A 25,289-nucleotide genomic window follows, 5' to 3' on the forward strand; every position below is an offset into this window, starting at 1 on the left:
GGTCGATAACTGAGAAGATATTTTAAACCTAATGGGAAATTTTATTTTTGGGTATGTCCTTGGATATTTTTGCTTAATCATTCCTGCCAATTTCTTTATTTTTTTTTTACTGTTTTGAGCTAATTCAAGGCACACAACACAGTGCATACACTGGGGTCAGCTGTTATCTGCTTTGCATGAACGTTTACACATCTCTTCAAGGCATTCACAACCAACCAAATCGTATTCTTGTTCTTCTTCCCCTTTTCAGTCTACGATCTATTCAAGCAAATTCTAACTTTTAACTAAAATAGTTTTTCACCAGTTTTTGTCTCACGTTTCAGGATCGGATTGAAGTAAACAGGGTGACGCACCACAAAATGGTTATCATATGATAGACAATGACATAAACATGTTATTACAGCATCTAAATTACTGCACACAAACTGACAGTAAGTTATCATTAACAAAATGACTCAGGGAAGGAGTCCTTTACTTACAAAGAGTAAAATGTCTATTTATATGATTGAATTTTATGTCTTCCTCATTGTTTTGTTACAAAAAGGCCCACCATGAACCCCGTCTTTCTGCATTGGAATGGCTGCAAGTTTTATATAAAATAACTTTATCTCTGTTTTGGATTTTTAAAATTTAGTTTAAGAAAAGAATACTTTAAATATTGCATTTCCCATCCAAATATCTTAAGATAAAACTAGTTATTGCAAATGTAATCTCAATAATTGTTTGTATAAGTACTATTTCTGTTTTACCTTTGTTATTTTGTAATAGCAAGTATCACAAGAAAGATTTTGGTAAAGTGAAAGTCATATGTTCATATAGTCTTCATCTTCCAGCCCGCTGTTATTTCAATTATTTTAAGAATACTTTACATTTATGATGCAATAAATAATGTTTTTCTCCCTTTCTCACAATATGTCCGTGGATCAAATTGTGTTCTCCACACAGACATAATGGTCTTGTCTCCAGAAGCTATGGTGTTGGACCAGCCAAAGCAAACTGGGTGCATCCTGACTCACTCTGAATATTAAAAGAACTTTGTTATTTTACACTTTCAAACTTTTCCTTTAGAAAACTCAAAACAAAGTTGTGCATTGGTGAAGTTGAATGTGTACAATGCATCCGTTTCGTCACAGTGGAGAAATAAAAAGAAACTGCATGATCCTGTGAGACAGTGGCATATCGGGTGTGGCCTCGGTCTGACTCATTCTGGGATTACAGGTAGTATAATACATTTACTTTAAGTTAGCTATACTAAGCATTACACCATTACTTTAAGCTAGCTATATCAACATTTAGTAATTACTGAAAGTAAACTTGATCAAACACTTATCCATTACCTTTTCAATTCATCATGTCTTAACATATCTAAACAATTTTGCATATTCATTGCTTTAAATGCTAATTACTAAGTAATCTAAACACGGATGCATTACTTCTAGCTAACTATTTTAACCAATAAGCCATTACATTGAGCTAACTTATTGAATTGTCACTGCTGTAGCTCGAACTATTTGTAGAAATCGTTGTGACTTTAAGTTTATCTCGTTTTTTCACACTCAGTGATATCTTGTAGTGTTTAGCAGCAACAGCTGACTGAATATTAAACCAAGCCACAACTCGGCACTCTTTCATCCGACACTACACTTCAGCCTCCAACCACCGCTGTGGGACCCTGGGTTCCATGTGTGCCAACTTCAGATGGACTGTCCTGTTTGTTGTGGTTGCATGTGTTGTACGTGTGAGTGTGTTAGTAAACATGGCCTCTGTGTGTGCTTGGTCTCCTCTCACGTCAAAGTTCAGCGTCCTGGAAGCACCCCTCACCTCCGTGTCCGTATGTCGCAACCACGTGCTCTGCGAGGTGAGACTCTGGAAACAATGTGCAGCAAGCAGCGGAGGGAACAGAGGAAGTAGCTGCGTGGCTCTGCTGGGTAGGAGCAGGGAGTGGCACACACCACACACGGACATGTGCGCCTCGTGTTTGTGCATGAACGCACGCTCCTACACACGTTTTTAATATTACAACATCACACCATTGTGTCAGAGAGCTCAGATTTAGTTTTCTCTCCAATGTTTCAGCTCTCCCACAGAGGGAGGACCCACTCTGTGTATATGTGTGTGTAAGTGTGTTATTCTGCGTGTGTAAGTGTGTTTGTAGTTGTGTGCACACAGAGTTAGAAGTGAAGGAGTAATCCCAACTATGTGTAAGATAAGCAGACACCCTAAATAATGTGTGAAGCGTGTGGTATTTACTCTTTGGACTGTAACAATCTTTTTTAAACCAAAGAAATGTAAAGGTCAGTGACACCTTTACCTCCTATTGACAGAGGTATCTTATAAAATGCTGTCATCATTTACATTAGGTCATTCAAAGGACTTATGGAAAAAACACATGCACTTCAGCATTGCCAGATGGGAAATGTACCTTTATTGTATCAGAATCTTAAAATCATCGTATTTTATCAAAATTGTACGCGACCAGAGTAGGGATGGTACGCTCAAGGCCGATGTTTCGAAGCGATTTAAGCTCTTATTTTGAAACAAGAGACAGGAAAGACTTGTGTTCGGCTTGCATGACGCAAGTCATGGCATCACGACTTGACGTGATGTTCATTATCAAAAATGATCAAATTATCATACGTCATCCGTTAGTGATCGTACAGATATCAGACAGCAAAGATATTGTACAAACACGATAATTATCGTACATCTGGCAAAACTGATGCATTCTTCTTCAACCATTTTGACTACCAAAATGGTGTGTTTACAGGTGTCTCTAAAAAATGTATCAGAAAGCTGCACCTGATTCAAAATTCTGCCTAACCCTAACAACAAAGCTGTTTTCAGACAAGGCAACCTCCGAAGAAAGTCCGGACCCAATTCTCCCGACATCCTCCTATGGTTTCCTTTCACAAATGCACAACGCAGCAGGAGAATGTCTCCAGTTGAGGGGGGGGGGGGGGGGGGGGCAGCATGCATCAGTTCACACTGCAGCGGAGATCACATGATTTTGTTTATGCCATATCGTCACCAGCATCAGCTCTTATCACCAAACACTCTCTAGGCATTTCCTCCATTGTCCGGCGCTGCTTTTTCCTTATTACTGCTGTAATTGTCTGGCTTTTACAACTTGACCTGATTCCTCATATATAGCCTTCTTTGTTGAAAGGTGATACATGACCTGCTATGGCACCTGTTTGATTTGCTTCGCACATGTTTGCCTTTTTACCACTGAGGTGTGGCTCTGTTGCTGCCTTTGAAGTACCGTTTCAGCCTAGAGTGATTGCTGCTTACGGACACACAACTCCTGTGAAGTGTGCGCGTGTAAACAGCAGGACTCCTGTCCCAAGTGTGTGCTGCCCAACGACCTTTCTGCAGGTCTTCCAATGTTTATGGTAACATAACATCCGAACAGTAAACACTTGCAACGCTTTGTTACTTTACTGCAGAAGAACTATAATTTGTTACACTTTCTGATGAGCTGAAATAGATTTTTAGAAAGCTATCATCATTGATAAGTTATGATTGGTTCACTCCATTGCGGCTTTAGAAAATACAAAAGAGCAACCAAATACACAAATGCACTGCAGACACACACATCACAACCAGAGATACACTCTCCAACATGTTTGTTGTTGGCCTGTGTTGTTAGTTTGCACATGTTCACTTGAGTTGCAATGCGCTGAGCTGTCTCTGCCCCCGTATTTCACACTTGTGAAGTCAAAATAAATCAACAGCAGGAGTTGGAGGCAGGAGAGTTAGAGAGCGAGCTTCTAAACGTGTAAAATGTGGGTTGCGCAATGGCCATAAAACTAAACATCTGCACCATGTCCTGAATATTTGTGCACGTCTAGTGCATGTTTTTATAGAGTCAATCCAGTGTGCCGGTCACTGCTTTGTGGCAGGTCACTTGAATACAAGGATATGTGGGAATGGGTGTGTTTCCTGGTGCTAGGTGTGTCAGCCAGTGTGAACCAACGCAAATAGTTTGGCTCAGACGCAAGATGAGTCACGGCCCATGACTACAATGAAAACAGGGAAGCTCAGACTGTAGAGGGAAGGAAAATCAGGGGATTAGATAGATGGACGGTCAAATGAGGGTGTGCGTGTATATGTGATTAATCTCTCCTGCACGATAAGTCAAGTCCCATGGCACTGAGCAAAACTCTAACTTGTGATATGGTCAAAGCAAAGTGACATCACACCTGGACCTAGTGATTGTTTAAGTACCATCAAATATGCTTGAGCAACTATTTGGCTCTGCCCAGAGTCATGAGAGCCAGATGGGTGGGAACTGCACATTGGATTGTGCAACGCAGTTTAATCAGACACAAAGGAATTATCCAAGAGAGAGAGAGAGAGAGAGAGAGAGAGAGAGAGAGAGAGAGAGAGAGAGAGAGAGAGAGAGAGAGAGAGAGAGAGAGAGAGAGAGATTTTGAGTTATTAGCCCCAAAAATGTGCAATAGTTTTGAAAGTAGATTAGGAAAATTTTACGAAAGACACAATTCTTGAATCCTATTTGCAAAATGTCACAGGAATTGGAATTGGAATTCTTTCCTAAATCCAGACAACGTGGGCAGTGTACTTGGCAAATGGCCTGTTGGTATTAGTCATCAACATCGTTTTGAGAACACGAGATACAATAGAAGGATTTGATTACAAATAATCTACGCTAGATACAGTAGCTCAGTGTCTGTTGCTCTTTTTATTCTTGTGTGTGTCTGCTACAGAAGTCAAACTCAAATAGTTTAATAATTTAATAATCCATTGTTCTGAAACGAAACCGTTGGTTGAAATCGTAAACAAAATACCGATTTATATTGACAGCAAACCTATTCAAAGTGTCGGCTTTCGGTGAGACTGCTCTTATTTGCTACATTTGTGTTCACTTGAGAATGTCAGTAAACCCAAAGTTCCAGCCATTTCAGTTTGCTTTTGGAAGGATCATTGGTAAAAACAGGCACTTTACTACACAAACCAGATTGTGTGTAAATAGAAGAGTTCTTTGTAAAGCAACTTCATTGGATTTTTTTCCACACAATGCAACATTGTCAATGTTGTGACAAGTGTTTGAGCAGCCAATGCTGAAGACCCAATGAGATAAACACTGTCAAACAATCATTGTCAGTCTAGCAGAATGTCAAGGGAAACATTTAGCAAATTCAGCTTGTGTTCTTCATGATAAGAGAAAGAACACAGTTGGCAGAGATAACTTAAAAAAGCGGAAAAATAAACAGCATTGATGGTGACCTATCAAATGTTCCCACCACTATTTCCAGTTTATTAACTAAGTGCTTTCTCCTCTGTTTCATTTTTTTCTTTTTTACTGTTTGTTTCAATAGAACAGGAACCCAGTAAATACAAGACAGTATCCATAGCAGTGGATCTGCAGGACCGAGGTTGTAAATGTGAAATAATATTAGAAGTCAGAATGAAGATTGTAATAAAGGCTTGTTATTTGTCATCAGCTGCATCATCTACCCTTTCAGCTCCCAGTGTTTGACTCAGGACAATGACTTTTCTTTGTTGTTGCATTGTTCGTTACATAACAACGTTAACTAAATCAAGTCATTGATCCCACAGTTTGTTATTACATCTCTTTAGATCCACATAGTATTTATTTCGCTTTGTGAGAATAACCTAAATGGAATCAAATTATCATCAAGGCATATAATCCCATGCACTGTAATAAAATATGGATGAGAAAAGAAAAGAAAATTGACGGAGAAGGTTTATAATTACCATCTGAAAATGTATAACCAGATTTTCGACTTTTTTAGCTGTAGGCTATTTTTTCAGTGCTGTCTCGAAACGCAAACACAGCTACTTACTTTTACCTATTTGATTAACGTCTGAAACTATTGTCCCAACACGTTAGATTTTTTTCTTCTATACTGAGTGGTGAAGAACATTTTGCAGCTATTGCTCCATTATACTCATTTTACAGGAATATACTGTAGTTACAGTTCAGTTAATTTTACACAAAACATGAAACATGCAAAATAAAGAGATGTAAAGATGTAAAAGCTAGGAAACCACCTCATCAACTTCGTGAAGCCCTTTTTTAAATTCAATTAAAGTTAATTTAATTAGCGCTGATAATCACATTTCCTTCATCCTGATCAAATTCATTAGGGACTACAGAAAACCCACAGCGATGGCGTTCCTGTTCAACACATTGGCAAAAAAAACGAATAATCCTCAACTCAATTCCCAATTTATTATTTGTTACACTGGATGCAGCGTATTCCCATACATGTGATGTTGTGCTCCGCTGCCCCTGGAGCCCTGTGAATACATGAGCTGGAAGTTCTCAAAACAAAGTGGACACAAAGTACCCACTGGGAGCTCAGTGTGTCCATGGAGAGATTACAGCCACAAAGAAATCCCACTCAGCTAATGACAGTGTGCGCTACTCAAGATACACTATCTTGCAGCGCACAGGTCACGCTGCCCGATATTTGCCATCGCCATAGTAACTCATCATCTGCAATCTTTGTGGAATTTCCCGCAGTGTGGGCCTCCTTACTCAACAGACACACACACACACACAAACACGCACATAAACACACGGATGATTCAGAGGAGCGGGTTGTGCCTTTGGTCAGAAAAGAATGCAAAAGGGAGAAAAGGGGAATAAGAGACCAACTGAACTGTGGTTTCCACTGCACGCTGTGAGTCACGAACACGAGGGAGGGACGCAGGAGAGAGAGAAAAAAAGAGGAGACTATTCTGGGATGGCTGCTATAGCAACATAATAAGCAAGGGGGTAGGTACTTGCAGGGATGTTTCCATAGCAATGCCCTGTGTGTGTATGGATAAATATCACATGCCACGAAGCTGTCTGTAACATCATAACAAATTCTCCTCTACTTTATTAAGCAAAGTTTTTTTTTTTTTTTTTAAACATGGTGATCTCTCCTCCCTCCTTCCTGTTTCCTCACAGAGCAGGGTGTGGTCGGTAAACTCATCTCAACAGCCTGACGCAGGGAACACCTTTCTCAGGTTGGGTCTTGCTCCTGCAGTCGTTGTGCAGACAGTCGTAATGGCGTTCCTGGAAAACACCGCTTCACTGTTGCCCCATCGTTTCAACTTATCAACCCAGAGACAGTGAAGCAACACCACAGATTTGACACACACGTTTACCTGTGTTTCCTATCTACTGGATAAACCCACTGTGTGATCAGTTTCTTTACAGTCTCTGAGAATCACTCTACAACTGTTCTGAATTATTTACCCATTCGGAGCGATAAGGGGGAGAAGGGTGTTTTTTTTTTGCAACAGTGTCTCCTCCCTGTGAATCACCTCCCATCTGTTGTGTTTCAACATAAGAAAATACCTTCCCAGCACATTCCAGTCATAGCTGTTAATGTTCCACGATGCAGCTATTTCACAGTGTTAGACGTAAAGCTCCCAACAAGTCAATACATGAAGCGGGGGGGTCAATTTCTCCCCCAAGCGACTCAAGGGTATCTTTTTCGTTCCCTCGCTGGAAGCTCCTATAGGTCTCCACTGCCTCTTTACATGAATGAGTTGAAATTGAAAAGAGGAAGTCGAATGTTTTGAAAAGAAGTGAAACTATGCTAGTTACGGCAAACTGCTGGTTGTACGCCCTTCAACCTGCAATTTAAACTATTTACAAGAAGAGAGACAGTTGTACTTAAGATTTCAAAGGAGATAATAGAAAAGGCCAATTTAAAGATTGAAGGCTCAGCACACACCCACACCACCAAGGAGCAGACCGTACGATGACTCACGTTTTATCTTAAAGTTACTTTTTGTAATGCTGGATGCCAAGTTGTGCATCACCTGGAAGAATGAGGAAAGTCAATGTTTTGTTATTTTTTCTATTATACTTTCATCTCATTGTGTTAGTCCGGTTTGTTTTTCAACGGCAGGGATCAATATTTATGCGCATGGTAGCCATGGTAGTGCATATTACCGTTTTGCTGTAGTTTGACAACAACACTCCTCATGCTCCACCTCCAGACTCTGGTAATATGAGACCGAGGCAACTCTGGGGTTTCATGTCCAAAAGTGCAGGGGCTGTCTGTTTTCCCTCCGCCGTACCTCTCCTCCTCTTTTCCTTCATGTCACACTCTTTCCTCTCCTCTCTCACTCAGGCAACCTCCGTGGGTCTGTCGCTTCTCTTAAAAAACAAATTGTTTAAAGGTGTCAATCGAAGGCATTCTCGTAGAGCCAGGCCTTCTCGGTTACTATCACAACTTGCCTGTCCCTGCCTTCTTCAGCTATTTCCCCTCAGCAGACTCACCTTTGACCTCGCTCATTCCATTCCAGTGCTGAATTACTATGTAGTTTTTTAGTGCCAAAGAGAAATGTGCAGCTGAGACCCCATTAAGTGCACAAATAGGAAGGAACGCCCCTCAGCCAGGAACAGAGGTTAAGATCCGAAGATCTCTTTTTTTTTGCCTCATGGGAGAGATGCACTCTTATGTGTGCAGATGTGCATTTTGAAGTATTTGCTTCCATAATTCTCTTCTCTAGGCCTTGCTTGGCTCCGCTTGAAACCCAGGTAGTTTCCACATGCAATTCAACTGCAAAGAGAGCACACACGAGGTGAATTAACCCTCAAATGCTGACTAAGTGTCCATTTTCCTGGCCCCGTTCCTACTGCTCGAGTTTAATGTATTTTTGCGGGACTTGAAACCCAACCCCAGACAGCGTCTCGGGAAAACTCCATAAAACTTTGAGGGTGGGACTATGTGTGGTGGCTGTGTGCCGTCTCTGTCCGCCGGGAGACGTCCCTACAACAATGACACGAGAGGGGAAGAAGATATCTAGTGGAGGACTTGCTGTGACATTCATAACCCTCAGAGACAATCTGCACATTCTTCTCTCTTTTTAGTCACAAAATGTTTAAGCCAATTGACGATCCTCCGAGAAATCTGTGTGGGATTTCAACCTCCCACTCCCCAGTGTTAGCTCTTCACCTCTCAGTTCCCAGCCCTCCACCGACCACCTCAGTCTTTTCCAGATGTGCGTCCTCAACTGCCATATGCTCAGCACATGCATACCATGCCTAAAGCTCCTACGGGGGGCTGACAGCCACACAGGGACCTAGTGTGGCGCAACAATACAGCCTCTCTCTGTGCTCCTCCCTCGCCAGCACTCCTCACTGCTGCAACTGCTTTTAGGAGAAATCCCCCTCTCATCTGCGGACGTAGGGAAAAAAAACATGACCGGGGAGCGAGGAATCGAAGAGAGAGGAAGGAAAAAGAGGTAGTGAGTGTGCGGCCAAGAGAGCAATGAAGACCAGGGGGAGGAAGGTTGGCTCGGCTGCAAGAGCAAATGTTGCCATTGGCATAAGACTGCACATTGTTCTTGTGGCTTACTTTTGTTGAGCTGTTTAACTCTGCAGTTGCTTGACACAAACAAGGATCAGAGTATTTTATGGACTTTGTGTTGCTACCTCTGCACAAGAAAATCACCCCAAAAGCCGTAAAACCGTGTGCGTTGTGCTGACATTAAAAGTATCTGTGATTGAGAGATGAAAAGGCCTTTGTAACGCCACTCCTTCGGCAATCAAAGGGTTAGTCATCAGCAGTGTTGTAACTGCTGCGATACTGTGGGTGAAGCCGAAGTTATTTGCTCAAGTTACAGCCCTCTTCCACCGTGATCCACAGGATGGGTGAGTCATGTGTTCAAGGACTTGGGCGCTTCACTGTTATGGGAACATTTCCATTTTCTGATTTCCATGAGACCACAGAACAAACTAAAATGGCCTCCCTGATTCAAAACTACAGTGGATGATGGTTGCGCCAAAGGAATCTTGACTCATGCTTAGTAAGCTGGAAAAAACGACACATTTGACTCACTCCGGGACGTGCATCTCTCATGTATGTGAGTGCGTGTCAGAAACAAAGAGACCCACCCAGGGTTTTCTAAACCTCAGAACAAAACAAAAGATAACTGTTCTAAAACCCAACATCACAAAGCTATATTTCAAGATAATGTGAATTCATAATGTTAACATCACTAAATATTATATGGGCGGGTCCAGGTGTCCTGGTTTGCTGTACTGAATGTAGAACAAACAATGAACCGGACAAAGAAATCAGCCAGGCCAGTGGTGAAAATATAAGCCTGGATGCAGGTGTGCAAACGGCCAACAAATGATCCAAATTGTTGCACAAACTTTCACACAGTTGGGTGTGTCCGATCGAATCAAGTCCTTTGTCTTCACCCTGGCAGCATTGTTGACCTGGCACATACAAATTCACTGGCTTTAAAAACATGTTTGTCCTCCATCGCGATAAAAGAGAGCTAATTAAAGGATGTTTTTTTTTACTTGAAATGGTGTTTTCATGGTCTTTTCTTGTAATGAGGAATAAGGACACTATCTTACAGAGGTAGGCTCTGAAACAGGCCTTTTTGTACTTGAGCTGGGTGTGATCAAACCCAGAGATGTTTTACATCTGTCAGATCGCACAACAGCCTGTCACAAAAACTCTCAATTGGTGTGAGTCAGTTTCCAGGCATTTCTAAGTTCATCATAGTTCATGTACGTGGATTTAACTAAAGCATTTCAATAAACTTTATGGTAAGTCTTGGTATCTTGTTCAAGAGGATTCTGAAGAAGTTAGTTTTGTTTTTGACCGTTTTTCATCAAGATTTGTTCCAGGCTTCCTCTCCTTATGGAAGAACAAGCAACATCAAAACAAGAGCCCATAGTTTAAAGCAGATGACATTCTTGTCTTAGTTTGTGCAAACCAGAGCTCTGGCCACTCATTGGTTCTCTGCTGGATGAGGCTCATTCAACCTTATCTCAGTGTCAAGTCTTTGTCTGACCTCTGCAGACGGTAGAGGGTACTGCAACCAACACTGTTCAAGGCAGAGCAACTGCTTTGGAGTACAACAGCAAACGAGTTTTCCATATGCTAAATGCATTGGCTCATTCCCAAATTAATATCAAGCAGAAAATCAAGTACATTTAGTAAATCTTAAATGTCAGTCTCTTGATATGGAGCTAAAAAGCTTTGTTGAAAGTTTAGATAAAAGATTTCATCCTACCACACCCAGTATAAATGTTAGGTGGAGTCATTAGAGCGCACTGTTGAACCAAACCAGGGAGTCAGTGTATCAAGGGAATATACTTTTAATGAGCTTTGTGTGTAGCAAATAATTTACTTTCTCAATTTGTCGTTTTCCTGGGTGGTTGTCTTGACAGGAAAAGACTTACAAAGATAAATGCGCTTGTAGATGGGTTTTAATTTTTTATAGGCATTTAGAATGAAATCATACACCAGACATGAAATCCCACAGATTGCATTATGGAAAATGCTTTATTTCGCAGGTCGAACAAAAAACCAGTTTGGGGCCACTGAAATATTTCATTTGTCTTTAAACACTGTTGATCCAAGTCGTTCTTGAAGATAAGTAAGCACGTGTTGGCTGAAAGTCCATAGGTTTAAGTTTTGAAGAGCTGAAGCGCCGAGTGCTTTCTTTACACCGTCCTGTCCCAGAGTCCTTTTCACTTGAAGATCTTGCCCTGGTTGAAGGGTTTACCCACATGCTTAAATTCTCCCTCCCAGGCAAAGTACTCCTTGACCATGGTCTTGCACTCTTCGCTGTCACAATCCAGCTTGCGCCAGTCGTATGATTCATAGTCGATCTGCCAGTCTGGAGACAGCTGGAGGAGGAAGATACAAAACAGTTATAAGATTGTAGCTAATTACCCTGCAGGTTTGAACAGCAGATAACAGACACCCCTGGTAATCAGGTGAGTACTCGGGTCAGCATATCTAACAGGGAATACTTCAAATACAATGCATTCAAATGCAAACCAGGAAAGATGCAGCCAAAGAATTTATCAATGAGACATTTTCTTTGTCTCCGTCTCACACCATGTAATTTTGAGCCGCAATCCAGAGATGGAGGCTCAAACTAAAGCTGGACAGACAGCTCAACTTAAAACTGAAATTACAATTCTGACTATGATTTTAAATGTGCCCATAGCATGAATCAGCCTTTTACTCACAATCAGAGTAGACTGGGATGAACATGGTCTCAGGTTTGTCTTCCCCCATCAGATTAAGACTTGGTGCCATGAATGGACACTGCCTTGCCCAGACAGGGGACATGCAAAGTGTGTTCAAAGATTGTGAAAACTTACAGGGAAAGCCAGCTCTTGGCCTCTGAAGACCCACAGACCAGAGATGGAGCTGTCATTGTTGGTGCCAAACAAGCAGATACTAGCAAAGGCAGTCTTTCTCAGTTTGTCCAGGCGCTGGAACATACCTGTTAACAACATACGAGTCAAAGACATTTTAACACTGAATAGCGACATAAATCAACAATGTTAAGTGTGGAAGAAATTTTACTCGACAGTGAACAATGCACCATTTGCAGTATAATAAATACTCCAGAAAGTTTCTAGGTGACTCACTTCCCTTCAGCATTTCAAAAATGCCAAAAAGTCTCAAACTAAGAACTTAAGTGACATTTCAGTACCTCGTGGTTCTTAGTGTAAACAAAGCATGAATCAGCCTTTAACTCATAAACGGAGTTGACTGGGATGAACTCTGTTTTTAAGTTTCTCTTCCCCCGTCAGATTAAGACTTTGTGCCATTAATGGACACTGCCTTGCCCAGACAGGGGACACGATGTGTTTACCAACAGGACGACTAATTAGTGCAAGCGTGTATTCTTTAATAACAGACAGTGCGATTTTTCTTTACTGATAAGACAATTAATTCTCAAAAGCACTAAAGAGGGACTGAATATTTTTTGTAAAAATATTTTTAGAGAAGCAGCGGCAACTTAATTTTTAAGGCAGCATTGGTTTGTGTTCTCAGAACATGTCAGAAATCCACCTCCCTTAAATATGGGTCAAAACTACACTAAACCGATGTGGGTTACAGATTTAGGTTTACAACCAAACCCACCAAATTCTTGAACTATGTTCAAGAATTCTTACCCAGCTCAAAATCCATCATTAAAAAAAAAAAATGAGGTGGATTAGGTGCAAATATTTTGAGCAGCTGCTCTGATTCGACACTCAATGACTAGATTATTACTGCCCGTCATTCAAGTTCTCGCACAAAGTTTTCCTTTATTGAAGGTCATGGTAGAACACAAGATTCTACTGATCAGTACCTGTGTATTATAAATTACATCAATCTCAATTTCTAAGCTCCCTTTCCAAACACTGAGCTACTAGAGTATGTTGACTATGTAGATAAACAGGTTAAATCATTGACTGCGCATTGACAGAAATGACACGATGCTTAAGTTACTTCCTTAGATCAATGCATTTGTTCTAATGGCTGCTGCAGTGTCTCACCTGTGATAAGGTTGCAGCTCTTGAACGCCAATGTAAGCTCCTCTGGGAATTTGTACTGGCTGTACCAGATGGAATACCCCTCTTTGTCAAAGTGCTCCCAGAAGTGGGGAAGGGCTACTTTCAGTGTGTCCTCGTTGGAGTACTTCCTCTTGAACTCATCCATAACAAATGTGCTAAAAAACAGAAAGGATCAGGTCATGAACACATCTGCTTTCTGTACATACGAGACAACGTGAGCAGATATTGTAAAATAAAAATACAGTTTGAATCTATGATATTGTTAAATGTGCCCATAGCATGAACCAGCCTTTAAATCACTAAACAGAGATGACTGGGATGAACTTGGTTCTGTTTCTCTTCCCCTGTCAGATTAAGACTTGGTGCCATAACTGGACACTGCCTTGCCCAAAGACAGGGGGGAGGGGGGGATGATGTCACACACAGCTTTCCCAAGTTAAGTTTACAGGCCCGCTACTGACCAACACTGTGTACACCACACATCTTTGCTTGTGAGCAATTCAATGTGACAATCAAATGTGTCATGGAGTAAACACCATCCACCCACTAATTAGTACTCATTTTAACTCAAGGGGAAGTACTCAGAAATGATTTGCTGAAGGGATTGGATGGAATGAGACCATTTACACATTCTTCCATCTAGAATACATTCAGAAAGCTTATAACTATTAGCTAGACATGAGACAAATCTGGAGGGCAAAATTAAAATGCATTACAAAAACTAACCCCACGGAGAAGGACCGCCTGCAGATGTTTACCTCTTTGGCAGGTGTGCATAGGGGTCCTTGGCTTTGGGCTCAGCAGCCAAAACAGCATCACACTCATCGAGGTCTTCTGGTTCAGGCTTTTTCTCTTCCTTTTTCTTCTCTTTCTTCTCCTGGGGCTTGGCTGCCTCTTTTGCTGCCTTCTCCTTCTTAGGGGGAGACTCTTTCTTGGGCTGCATCTCTGCAAACTTCTTGGCTGGAGAAATGGAACAATGAAAAACATGTTCATGTGTAATGTCTTTGGATTAGCCTTCTCTGGGGCTACTATCTGGCAAGGACTTTGGAAATAAAAAGTGAATTATTCAGGTAATTTTACAAGATTTGCACAACACCCATTTAGATGTAAAAAAAAAATATATATAAGGCTACAAAATTAATTCTATTTCAGCTGAACAATGTAGGAACAGAAAATGATTAATGACACCCTTCCATTTCAGTACCACTGTCGGTGGTTCTTAGTGTAACCAAAGCATGAATCAGCCTTTAACTCACAAACGGAGTTGACTGGGATGAACTTTGTTTTTAAGTTTCTCTTCCCCCGTCAGATTAAGACTTTGTGCCATTAATGGACACTGCCTTGCCCAGACAGGGGACACTATGTGTTTACAAATGGGACGACTAATTAGTGCAAGCATGTAATCTTTAATAACAGACAACAGGATTTTTTCCTTTACTGATCAGCCAATTACACTCCTAGTTTTTCCTAATTCTCAAAAGGACTTAAGGAGGGAGTGAATATCTTGAGTAAAAACAATGTTTAAGAAGCAGTGGTCGCTTTAAAATAATTCTTAAGCAGCATTGGTTTGTGTTCTCAGAACATTTCAAAAATCCACTTCCCTTAAATATGGGTCAAAACGAAACTAAACAGATGTGGGTTGCAGATTTAGGCTTAAAACCCAACCGAGCCATAGCGAATGTTCAAGAATTCTCGATGCCCAACTCAAAATCCATCATAAAAAAGTGGTGACGTGGACAAGGTCCACATATTGAGTAGCCCCTTCACTGGGGCTACTATCTGGCAAGGACTTCGTAAATAAAAAGTGAACTGTTCCAAGCAATTTGACAAGATTTGCACAATGGCTGTTTAAATGTAAAAAAAAAAAAAAAAAACCTATAAGGCTACAAAACTAATTGCATTTCAGCTGAACAAGAATTTAGAGACAGAAAATGACTAATGTCACCCTTCAAAGGAGTGGTTATGTGCTAATGTAGTGTGAACTCTGATGTCATTGTTGAATTACCATCAAACTGGGCCATCTTGTCACACAGCTTGACCTCTCCGAGGACAGCCTTGAACTGGGGCTGGTTGACACAGGTGACAAACCAGCGGGTCACATTAGGGTACGGCTGACGGAAAGAAGGCTCAAGGACCTAGAGGTTAGAAAGAAGAGGTTAAATATCTTGAAAGAGCATCTAGACTCAAATCACTACACATGAACTGTCAATGTTAGCTGTGGTGTGCACATCAAACCTGTTTGTAGAGCCAGAGCATGGAGCAGGCCGCAGTGATGTCAGCTAGGCTGATCCTCTCTCCCACAAGGAAGGTACGGGTGCTCAGGTGTTGGTTCAGCACTGTGAGGACTTTCTTCATGTCCTCCTTGGCCTGCTCTGTGGCCTGCAGAGAGCCAGATAAAAACATGACGATGCAGGATTACATTTGAAACCTGCTATATAATTAAGTGCCAAGTCACAACAGCAGGGCAGTGCACTCTGGCCAACTTGCACCCACTCTCCACCAAATAATCATTTAAGTCTTATGTTTGTTTAAGAAATGCTGAGTAACATACCTGTTTGTTGAACTGCATGATTCCCAGGGTGGGGAAGACCCATGCGCTGGCTGGTGGGATGATCTCCGAGTCAGTGAAGCTCACCCACTGCATCACCTGGGCTGCGGCCTGGGGAGTGGCACCGCGCAGGGCCTCATTGCTCACTGCAATTGAAAAATTTGACATTTAAGAAATCAATAAATGAGTGTTGCAAATTAACAGGGAAATAAAATATTTAGTCATCCAATGACCTGATAATGGTTGCATTCCTTTTAGGAGTACAGGTAACCATATGCTACTGTTGGCCCACCTCAACAATGAATATATAATCCACCGCGGAAAAAAAATATTTAAAGAATCTGAAATTAGTTTAGCTTACTGGACAGACACATGCAAAGATGAAACTCTAAACCAGTGACAAACATTTAAAGTCCTCAGAAATGGTCCAATTAAATCATGTGGTAACATGATGCACTAAGATTTATTTTTTTCTTTCCCCCTAAGCCACCAAGCAGCTGTTGCAAGGCCAGAATACCCTCACTGGCAGTTTAGAGTCAGCGGTGGAGCCATTTGCTAAAGTCTTAGTCAATTGTGAAGGCAATCCCCAAAAATACACTTACATTTTGGGTAAAATTTTTGTTCAATGTGCCCATAGCATGAACCAGCCTTTAACTCACTAAACAGAGCTGACTGGGATGAACTTGGTTCTGTTTTTCTTCCCCTGTCAGATTAAGACTTGGTGCCATATATGGACACTGCCTTGCCCAAAGACGGGGGGGGGGGGGGGGGGGGGGGGTCACACACAGCTTTCCCCAGTGGATTTCAGTTTTTTTTTCTCAATTTGCCTCTGCACCAATTCATTACCAATAAGACTGACTCTCAAACCCCCCCCAACGCCGCTTCTAAATCATTTCCTATCAGTTGGACAAACATTGATCATCTTACAACCATGTCGATGTCTCCAAATAGTATCTTGCAACCCCCCATTGTTGAGAATCACTGTTCTGAATGAACATCCTAACCCAGAGTGGGTAAAACTAAGCATTCGATTATTGATCCAATTTAGACTTACGGTAATGAGCAATGGCATTGCTCTCAAACAGACAGAAGCCGTCATCTCCCTGGTAGGCTGGTACCTGTAAACAAAACAATGACTTATTTAGTTTATCACAGAATCTAGTAGTCACACAACACCAGTGTAGTCAAACCAGTTTAAAACTAGTGAATAAGTTGACGTGAGGAATATATATTCATCGTTTGTTATATTCATCCCTAACATTGCAACCAGAGTGACTAAGATGGAAGGCCTTTGAATTTAAAACACAGCTTAACTGAGACAATACCATTAAACCAACTAAACCGGTAGCACTCACCTTGCCCAGGGGGAAGTTGCTGAGGAAGGCAGGAGTGCGGTTCGTCTGCCCGAAGGTGAAGGCAGGGGAGCTGCTGGCGACTTTGAGGCGAGCGCCACTGTACTGGGCTGCAATCTGGGCCTTGAACGCCCGCCAGTTCTCTGGGTACGAGTACAGAGTCTGAAATGAGGAGACAAAACAATTTAAAGTAAAACTTTGATTTAATTTGAAATAATTTGTGACAATTTTTTATTTAGGACAGCTACATGTGGAGTTGTCTTAAAGTTTTCATATCAATGTCATATAAACTACAGTTAAATAACGTTGAAACTTCTAGAGCTAAAACTGGTACATCACTCCAGTTACAGGGCATGATGGGACTTTGAGTTTTGATGACGCAAATGAATGAAGCCATTTAAAGCCTGATGGTTAGCCACATCTTACACACTTGAAATGAAAGGAGACATGGTGACACTTTCAAAGACGCCTAATTATAACTTACAAAAGCGAACTACCACGATCAAATATAGTTTTGGACACGAGCCCCAAACAAAAACCCAAGTTATTCACGTGGCTATTTGTTAGCTTCAAAGGCTAACTAGCATCATGCCCTCTCATAGAAAATCCAAGGGGTTTCCTTCAAACCCTAAAGCTAAAGAAAACACAACTCAAACCGGGCGACAACAAAACTAGGATTAAAGTGAGATATTTAAGAATGTAGCTAGTCATTTCCACATAATGAAAATAGCTAAGGGTAACGTGGCACTAGCCTCCGCCAGGAGATGGGCGTCATTCATTTACAATGCTACGTCGGTGTAGCACAAGCTAACTGAATGAAAATGTCCATAAATAAACACGGTATCTGCTCCATCTCACGCTCAGGACACGAATCATACCGAGAGAAGTCCAAAAAGAGCTCGGATGCGACGGATGCAAAGCGGATTGAGTCTGAAAGATCGCAGGCAGTGGTATCTGTGGCCATCTCTCCATTTTACTCACCCCTGCCGCCATCTTCAGGACGAGAGAAAGAAAGACCGAGGGCGCGCTGCTCTGACGTATTTACGCCCAGCAGACGTGCGCGCCCGTGACACTTCCGCGTTCACATTTCGGCTCTGGATTTGTACGTCAGGGTGAAGCTCTGCCACGTTTCAGCATAATGCAATAGATTTAAAACTAGACATGAATGTAGTTATTTAAAACAAAAAAAGATAAAACAAATATATAAGAACCAATACAATACTTTATTACTGCCCGCATACAGAAAAACAAACATACAGTTGAGATGGAAATTAGGAATTCAATATGAAAGAAAAACAGAATGCATCACTTCCAATAAAAAAAATTAAAATACGGTCTGTGCAGTGTGATAATAAAACAAAAGTAGCTGTGGGCTTCACTGCCTGTCACCAAACCATATCAACACTGTAGAAAAATATCCATTATTACAATGAAAGACACTACTACATAAGATGTTCCCCGTGCATCCTCTGGTGTGAATCAGCTCACAAGACCTGGAAAAAAGAGAGGATGAGAACTTCAATATAAAAAAATCGCAGAGCAATAACTGTGGTTGTAAAACCAGTTAGCAACACTGTAGTTGTTACTCAGTTTGAACAACAAAGAGATATCCTGGGTATGTTGAGAATAATTTTCAGTACAAGCCTAAGGACTCCTATATTTGTCACATAAAATATATATATATATATTTTATCAAACAATGAATCACAATTGCCTGATTGTGTTTTATAATTTCATATAATTGAATAGACATAAATCAATTAATGACCGTCTAATGAGCACATCTACCACCTGTATGACAGAGTTCTGAGGTATAAAACTCACCCAGATAGTCATCCATGAGGGATCCAATAGCAAACTGAAAAACAAAGAAAAACTTGTTTGCATAATCCAGTACATTATCATGCACTTTATTATTTTATGAATTACATTGTAACATCTGACATTAGGTCACACATCTTTTCCTGTATTGATGCAGAAACATTGGTCCTTTGTTGAAGAAAGAATACACTTACAATGTCATTCTTATCCACTCTTGTTCCAACAATCTTGAGCCGGATCTCATCGTCTTGCTGGATAACAATGTCCTTGAAAAAAACAGAGGAAATCATTAAAAAAAACATGTCTTCTTTAACACAAGTGGGATAATAATGATCTGGATCTTCATATTTAATTGTTTAATTTAAAAAAGCTGTTAAAACCCAAAACAGTGAAATATTTTCAGCCGAAAACCATTTTTTTGCTTAATAATTATGTTATAGGTTATAATACAAATAACACTAAATATTCTTACCTCATCAACTGTTTTATAACAAGGAGGGTTGGAATTGGGGTCAAACTCCATTTCTGAAGGGATGGACTAAAAAACAAACAAGAGAAGACAAGATATATGATATAAATATAAACATGTACCAAAGGCAAGCAATTCAGGCGGCAACTATAGATGTCACACGGACTCACATGGCGAGAGATGAAGCAAGACATGGGACCGATTTCTGTGAACAATCCAACCTGTAAGAAACGTTGAAATATATAACAAAGTTCAAAACTGTGTGATTCAATAATAAAGACTTCTATTCCACTTAAACATATACAACAATAATTATCTTGCTCTAAATGACAACATACAATTTTATATCTAACTGGAATCACAGTGTGCACATGTGATCACAGGTTTTAAGAAGATGCAATGCACTGTTGCTCACCTTGTTGACTTGAGTGACCACAGCGTCCACCACTTCCCCCTTAAATGGGCGGAACACAATGGCCTTGTACTTGACTGGGTACAGGACAAACCCTCTGCCTGGCTGGATTACACCTGCCCCAATGTTGTCAATGGTGGTGACTGCAATCACAAAGCCATACCTGAAAGAAAGAAATTCACAAGAGGGGTCGTATCCATGCTGGAATATGAATGCAACACTAATATATTTATAGAATAGAGTGAACTAATGTAAAGATGCGTGTGATTTAGGTCTGCGGAACTTCACTAACATCTGATCCATATATTATCATAACAATGTATCAATCCATTACATTTAAATCTCCTGCATATAGCTGAGTGTTGCAGCCACTCACTTGCCAGTACAGGTTCCCTCCACCTCTGTAAAAAGCTTCTGCTTCACGGTGTTGAGGAGGTTCGGACCAAAGTACCTCGGGTGTAGCAAGATTTCATGCTCCAACGAAATCTGTGAGCAGAAAAAGTACAAGATTTCAGTTATTAATGATGCAATAACAGTTCAAGAGCATATGAACGTGGGCCTGTATTAGCTGTTTATGCCATGAAAGGGGGATACGTGGATGTGTCAGCAAATGATCGAAACAAAAACAATATTGGATAAGTTTTGTTTAGCTACTCTAGCAATGCTAGCCAAGCAGCGATCACGGTAATCACACCTTTCTAAAATGAACGTCCGTTCTCTGCCATTAGCCAGCTCGTACAGTGATAACAATACTCGTACTTACATGGTAAAACATCTCGGGTATGATGTCCAACTAGACCTTGGTTAGTATTGTTGTTTTGAAAACTTAGAACCACCGCATCTCAGTCTTTGAATGAAAACCGGACGCTCATTCGCTACACAGTCTCTTCCGGGTCAGCGGGTGAACCATAGATGAAATGAGACTGTTGTTGCCTTTCAAGAAGAATTCGGTCTATTGAATAAATATCTCATACAAATACACAAATAAGTAAATGGATATGATACTATATAACTAGATACGTATTTATAAACATTGAGTAATGATTTATTTCGACTCCAAACAACAGAAAATAGAAGCAAAGCATGGCGACAGTCCGCGCCACACATAAAGTCCGACCCCTGGCGATGTGGAGGGGTAGTGCAGGAGCGCGTCGACAGACAGCGGGCTTGACTCAGTGCTGCCCTGTGATTGGCCAGTCCGACTATGCGCCGATGTCAACAGAGAGGTTGTATTCATAAACCACTGGACTAGTTTCCCAGGATTGATCTTCCTCTGATCATCAGTTTGTCCAAAATTCCCTTACAGGTAATTGTGATGTCAGTCAATATGTGATGGGTTGAATTTTAGTACGTGATCTGATTATATTATGATCGTGACTGATTTATCAATAATCTCTCGTCTTTTCGTATGGACACGCCCTCCAGACGATTACCTAAAATACAGTCCTGCGACATTACAGGAAGCAAGAAAAACTCTTGCCGTGATCTGACCCTCCCAGGACTCCGTAACTGTGCAAGTTCCAGGCAGTGTCATGGCGAGTAACCTCATCTCCAAGTTGTTTCGTCCCCCTGCGTTCACAGTGCTTGTAAGTACTCGTAGATTCTCTCAATTCTCCTCGCTGCCTTTGACCCTGTCCCCACATGACCCCCATGTTCCCTCTGGTCCCACGGCCAGGCGGCGGCGCTCCGGTCCCGGGGGAATGTGGCTGCAGTTACGGGAACAAGACTTCTGTCCAGTGACCCTCCTCCGGAGAAGATCAGCCGCTACCCTGTCCCCAACAAGAAAGACTTGCCTTATGATATAGTGGAGCTCATGGAGGAAGTTGAGTCCAAGGTAAAAAGTAAATCAACACGTGAATAAGTGGGACATTCAACTTTGCTGCACTTGTTTTAATTCCTGTTGTTGTTGTTGTATTCACAGGGAGGCTTTTTGCCAAATGTCTTCAAAGTGCTCTCTCACAGGCCTGCAGAGTTCAGAGCTTTCTTCACCTACTACAATGAACTAATGAACAAGGAGACAGGTGTGTGTGTGTGTGTGTGTGTGTGTGTGTGTGTGTGTGTGTGTGTGTGTGTGTGTGTGTGTGTGTGTGTGTGTGTGAAGATGTGTCTGTGTCTGTGTAAATGGGTGTTTAGATGTGTCAGGGTGTGATTCTATGATGGTGGTTAAGTGGTATGTAGTTTTTCCACCATGGCCTCCCTGAAACAGTATTGACACTTATGATGATGACGACACCTCCTCCACCACATGACAGAGACGCCTTCAGATTAAACAGTGTCAGGATGTGCAGGTTATGCACGATATCAGTTACATATCATTTTGGTTTGCATGTTTCAAATTTATGTGCAGGAGTGCGTCAGACACTGTCTTTGTGTGTCGTTAGTTCGTCCACGTGATGTTTGCCCTGATTTAATATTTATTCAGTGTCTAATGTCTTCCAGGCAGTTTAACCAAGGCAGATCGTGAGCTGATTGTAGTCGCAACCAGCATCCACAACAAGTGTCTTTACTGTGTGGTATCCCACAGTGCACTGCACCGCATCTTCTCCAAGAAGCCCACTCTGTCTGATCAGGTATCACCTTCTACTGATTTTTGGCCATAGATATCAGCCTCCTAAATATGCTTGTTTTTATCTGTGAATATTCCTCTCTCGCAATGTTTAAGAAAGAGGAAAAGAAAAACTAATCCCAGATCCGTGCCAAAATTTAATGTTTTCTTTGTTGGCCCATGTCCCATCCTTCCACCAAGCTTTGTGTATATGTTCAGTATTTGGGTTGTAATCCTCCTGCACAATTGAACCAACTAACAATCAGACATTTGTTAAAAAAAGAACATCCTTGGTCGAGATGGTGACTCATCACATACACACTGCAACTGCCAACTTTCATGTTGCAAAATTTCACTGTGTTTAATATTAGAAGAAAAGGAGAAATACATCTTTCTTGTTCCTTGTATCAGTTTCAATTATTCCCATTTTCACATCCATATATTTCTCCTCCTTGTTATGACTTATACATTCAGTTTTGTTGGTTTCCTTCCTTACTGTAAAACAAACAAGGCAAACCAAATAGTTCCACTAACCAGCCCTCTCCCTGCCCTCATCCAGGTCATTACTAACTATGAGAACGCAGAGCTGGGACCTAGGGAGCGCGCCATGCTGGACTTTGCAATGGCCGTGTGTCGCAGCGACACCATCACGGAGCAGCACTTCCAGTCTTTAGAGGAAGTAGGCTTTGACCACGAGGATGCCTGGGACATCGCTGCCATCGCCGCATTCTTTGCCATGTCCAACAGGCTCGCCCACCTCACCGACATGAGGCCGAACCCAGAGTTTTACAACATGGGCCGTGTTCCCAAGGACAAGAGCAAGGAGAAGGCAGGGGGGGAGCACAAGTGAAAGAGACACAAACAACAGTCCTGCTCAACGCTTGTGTTTGTGTGTGTGAGTGTGCTTTTGAAGGAGAGAAAGAGATGGGCCTGTCTATAACTCCAGGACTCTGTTACATGCGGACCGCTCTTGTCTACAAATAATTTACGTGGTCAATTGATTACCTGAGGGCGAATGTCTGATTTTGTAAGTTTGTTTATTTTCTTTGACATTTAGAATTTTTGGTGTAAGTTTTTTATTTGACACTTGCTGTGGTGGTCGTGGGGGGGATTGAAATATTTGTGCAGTTGTATGTTTGCAGTGTAATGATAAAGTTCATAATAGTATCAGTTGTTTTTTAACTCTATTAAATAAGATCTGTTCATATATATTATATTTTAATATACAAAGACACTTTTATATTAACACCCATGATAAATAGCTTAAATTCAGTCCCAAGGCAACTGTTTATCTTCTTGTTTATGAAATCAACTGAAAGAATCTTTATCACCATGTGCTGCAGAATGATGTGTTTAAAATTATTTACCAGCTCAAAATCATCTTTTCTGCTAAATAAAAATGTTCTTGACACTAAGTGGCTTTTTCTGACTCAAACACTTAATTCTTACAATTATACTTTTTTTTTTCATCTGGAACACAGTCAGTGCTTAGCCAGTGTCACACCACCAGATGGCACCATACACATATACATATTGAAATTTCTTAAATTACTCCATCAGAACTGAAGGGCCTTAACTTAATCTTAATTTAATCATCATTTCAAATAGATTGTTGGATATAATATAAATCCAGATCATTATCCGTATCTGCACCGAAAAAGATAAAGATTTCTTCATTATTTCTCTAGAAATTCACAAAAATATAAAAACATAGCCCTATCTTGCAGCCCTAAAAATGTATAAAAGCGTTACCAGTACCACTCAAATATATTAAAGACATAAAACATAAAAACTATACTTAATAATAACCCATTTTCCATCCTAATCAGGATTGTTCACTTTCATTTATTTGTCGTGTGCTACATCATAGATTAAATTAATTCTGGTAGAAAGAAGAAAGTGAAAAAATAATATATCAGTGATCTGCCCATTTATTCAGATCCACTCCAGGATTTTATGGTTTCCTCTTTGGGCCTCGAATATTTAGGGAGACGTGTACTCAAGCGAAAAAGTTTCATTTCATAAGAGACTGTGAATGTCAAGTCATTGTCGCATTTCAGCCCGAGGAACCAATGTGCCTGAAGGTCATCTAAACAGGATATCTACTCCTTCTTCAGGTACAAACATAATCACATTAAATTCTTTTGAAGAGCTCGAGACACGTTGTTCCACTCACATTAGTCAAGGTCGTTTTACTGAGAGTTTCCTCTGGAGGACTCTCTGAAGATCAGATTCATATTTCTGCTGTTTAAACATCGATATGAACTTCAGCGATAAATATGAAATGAAATGATAGCTAATTTGACATATGAATCTGTTCAAATTCCAAGATGGGACCCTGCCGGTCTGAAGTGCTTTGTATTGATTGTGTATCCAGAGTTTAGCTGCAGGGTGAAGTTTGCAGGCTACAGGACACCGCTCCGCTCAAATACTCTAAATAACAGAGAAATCTCTAGAATTTGTAACACTGTGATGACATTTTCCCTTCAACTGACTGTACGTTGACAGAATATAAACTTTAAAAAAACGTTATCTTACACTGACCTGTATATGCAGCATAAATGTAAAAGTATTCCTGTCATTCACTGCAGACTTCCCGCAGTCAGTCAACCCACATAACTCAAAGAGAGATAAGAATTTGGGTTTTGTAAGAAGGGCTTTCCATCTTTTATGCCTCCTCTGGGTGTTTGGGCAAATCTTGTCCATGTCAATTGAATAGTAGGTTGAATGTTGTCAGATAATCCTCCAGTCTCACACTGTTACTGAGGAGAGGAGGAGTGGCCTAAAAACCTGACTGTTCTTATGTAAACTTTCTTGATTCTTG

The 25,289-nt window shown here is 40.9% G+C and overlaps 3 protein-coding genes across 4 annotated transcripts; 1 reads left to right on the top strand and 2 right to left on the bottom strand.

The window, feature by feature from the left end:
• Positions 1-11,272: 11,272 nt before the first annotated feature.
• Positions 11,273-18,307, bottom strand: eef1g (eukaryotic translation elongation factor 1 gamma). The gene is made up of 10 exons (XM_053428868.1): positions 18,200-18,307; positions 17,222-17,380; positions 16,921-16,984; positions 15,870-16,012; positions 15,554-15,697; positions 15,324-15,453; positions 14,077-14,278; positions 13,301-13,473; positions 12,131-12,255; positions 11,273-11,647 (listed from the first exon to the last, which is right to left on the bottom strand). The coding sequence occupies exons 1-10, from the start codon at positions 18,209-18,211 to the stop codon at positions 11,489-11,491; spliced, it is 1,311 nt and encodes a 436-aa protein (XP_053284843.1). The 5' UTR covers positions 18,212-18,307; the 3' UTR covers positions 11,273-11,488.
• A 115-nt stretch (positions 18,308-18,422) lies between these two features.
• Positions 18,423-20,841, bottom strand: polr2g (RNA polymerase II subunit G). Its single transcript, XM_053428869.1, has 8 exons — positions 20,684-20,841; positions 20,297-20,406; positions 19,924-20,083; positions 19,679-19,729; positions 19,512-19,577; positions 19,234-19,305; positions 19,043-19,076; positions 18,423-18,711 (listed from the first exon to the last, which is right to left on the bottom strand). Exons 1-8 carry the CDS (start codon positions 20,693-20,695, stop codon positions 18,698-18,700), a joined length of 519 nt encoding a protein of 172 aa, XP_053284844.1. The 5' UTR covers positions 20,696-20,841; the 3' UTR covers positions 18,423-18,697.
• A 230-nt stretch (positions 20,842-21,071) lies between these two features.
• On the top strand, positions 21,072-23,880 carry si:ch211-175m2.5 (uncharacterized protein LOC568697 homolog). Of its 2 annotated transcripts, none has more exons than XM_053428742.1 (6): positions 21,072-21,226; positions 21,346-21,506; positions 21,596-21,754; positions 21,842-21,941; positions 22,360-22,490; positions 23,025-23,880. In XM_053428742.1, the coding sequence occupies exons 2-6, from the start codon at positions 21,453-21,455 to the stop codon at positions 23,313-23,315; spliced, it is 735 nt and encodes a 244-aa protein (XP_053284717.1). In that variant the 5' UTR covers positions 21,072-21,226; positions 21,346-21,452; the 3' UTR covers positions 23,316-23,880. The 2 variants fall into 2 exon arrangements, with proteins under 2 accessions (XP_053284717.1, XP_053284718.1); XM_053428743.1 differs by having other exon boundaries at positions 21,381-21,506.
• The last annotated feature ends 1,409 nt before the right edge of the window (positions 23,881-25,289 follow it).

This window comes from Pleuronectes platessa, chromosome 8 (assembly GCF_947347685.1).
Source record: "Pleuronectes platessa chromosome 8, fPlePla1.1, whole genome shotgun sequence".
Lineage (NCBI taxonomy): Eukaryota > Metazoa > Chordata > Actinopteri > Pleuronectiformes > Pleuronectidae > Pleuronectes > Pleuronectes platessa.

What these genes read in the sequence shown, in the direction of transcription:
- si:ch211-175m2.5 (XM_053428742.1), top strand. Translation starts at nt 21,453, where the DNA reads ATGGCGAGTAACCTCATCTCCAAGTTGTTTCGTCCCCCTGCGTTCACA. An exon ending in CCCCTGCGTTCACAGTGCTT is followed by an intron (nt 21,507 to 21,595) that starts GTAAGTACTCGT and finishes TCCCACGGCCAG; the next exon opens with GCGGCGGCGCTCCGGTCCCG. An exon ending in TGGAGGAAGTTGAGTCCAAG is followed by an intron (nt 21,755 to 21,841) that starts GTAAAAAGTAAA and finishes TTGTATTCACAG; the next exon opens with GGAGGCTTTTTGCCAAATGT.
- eef1g (XM_053428868.1), bottom strand. An exon ending in GCAACTTCCCCCTGGGCAAG is followed by an intron (nt 16,985 to 17,221) that starts GTGAGTGCTACC and finishes TTTTGTTTACAG; the next exon opens with GTACCAGCCTACCAGGGAGA. An exon ending in CAAGATGGCCCAGTTTGATG is followed by an intron (nt 14,279 to 15,323) that starts GTAATTCAACAA and finishes CCATTTCTCCAG; the next exon opens with CCAAGAAGTTTGCAGAGATG.
- polr2g (XM_053428869.1), bottom strand. An exon ending in GTTATAAAACAGTTGATGAG is followed by an intron (nt 19,306 to 19,511) that starts GTAAGAATATTT and finishes GTTTTTTTCAAG; the next exon opens with GACATTGTTATCCAGCAAGA. An exon ending in GAGTGGATAAGAATGACATT is followed by an intron (nt 19,077 to 19,233) that starts GTAAGTGTATTC and finishes TTTGTTTTTCAG; the next exon opens with TTTGCTATTGGATCCCTCAT.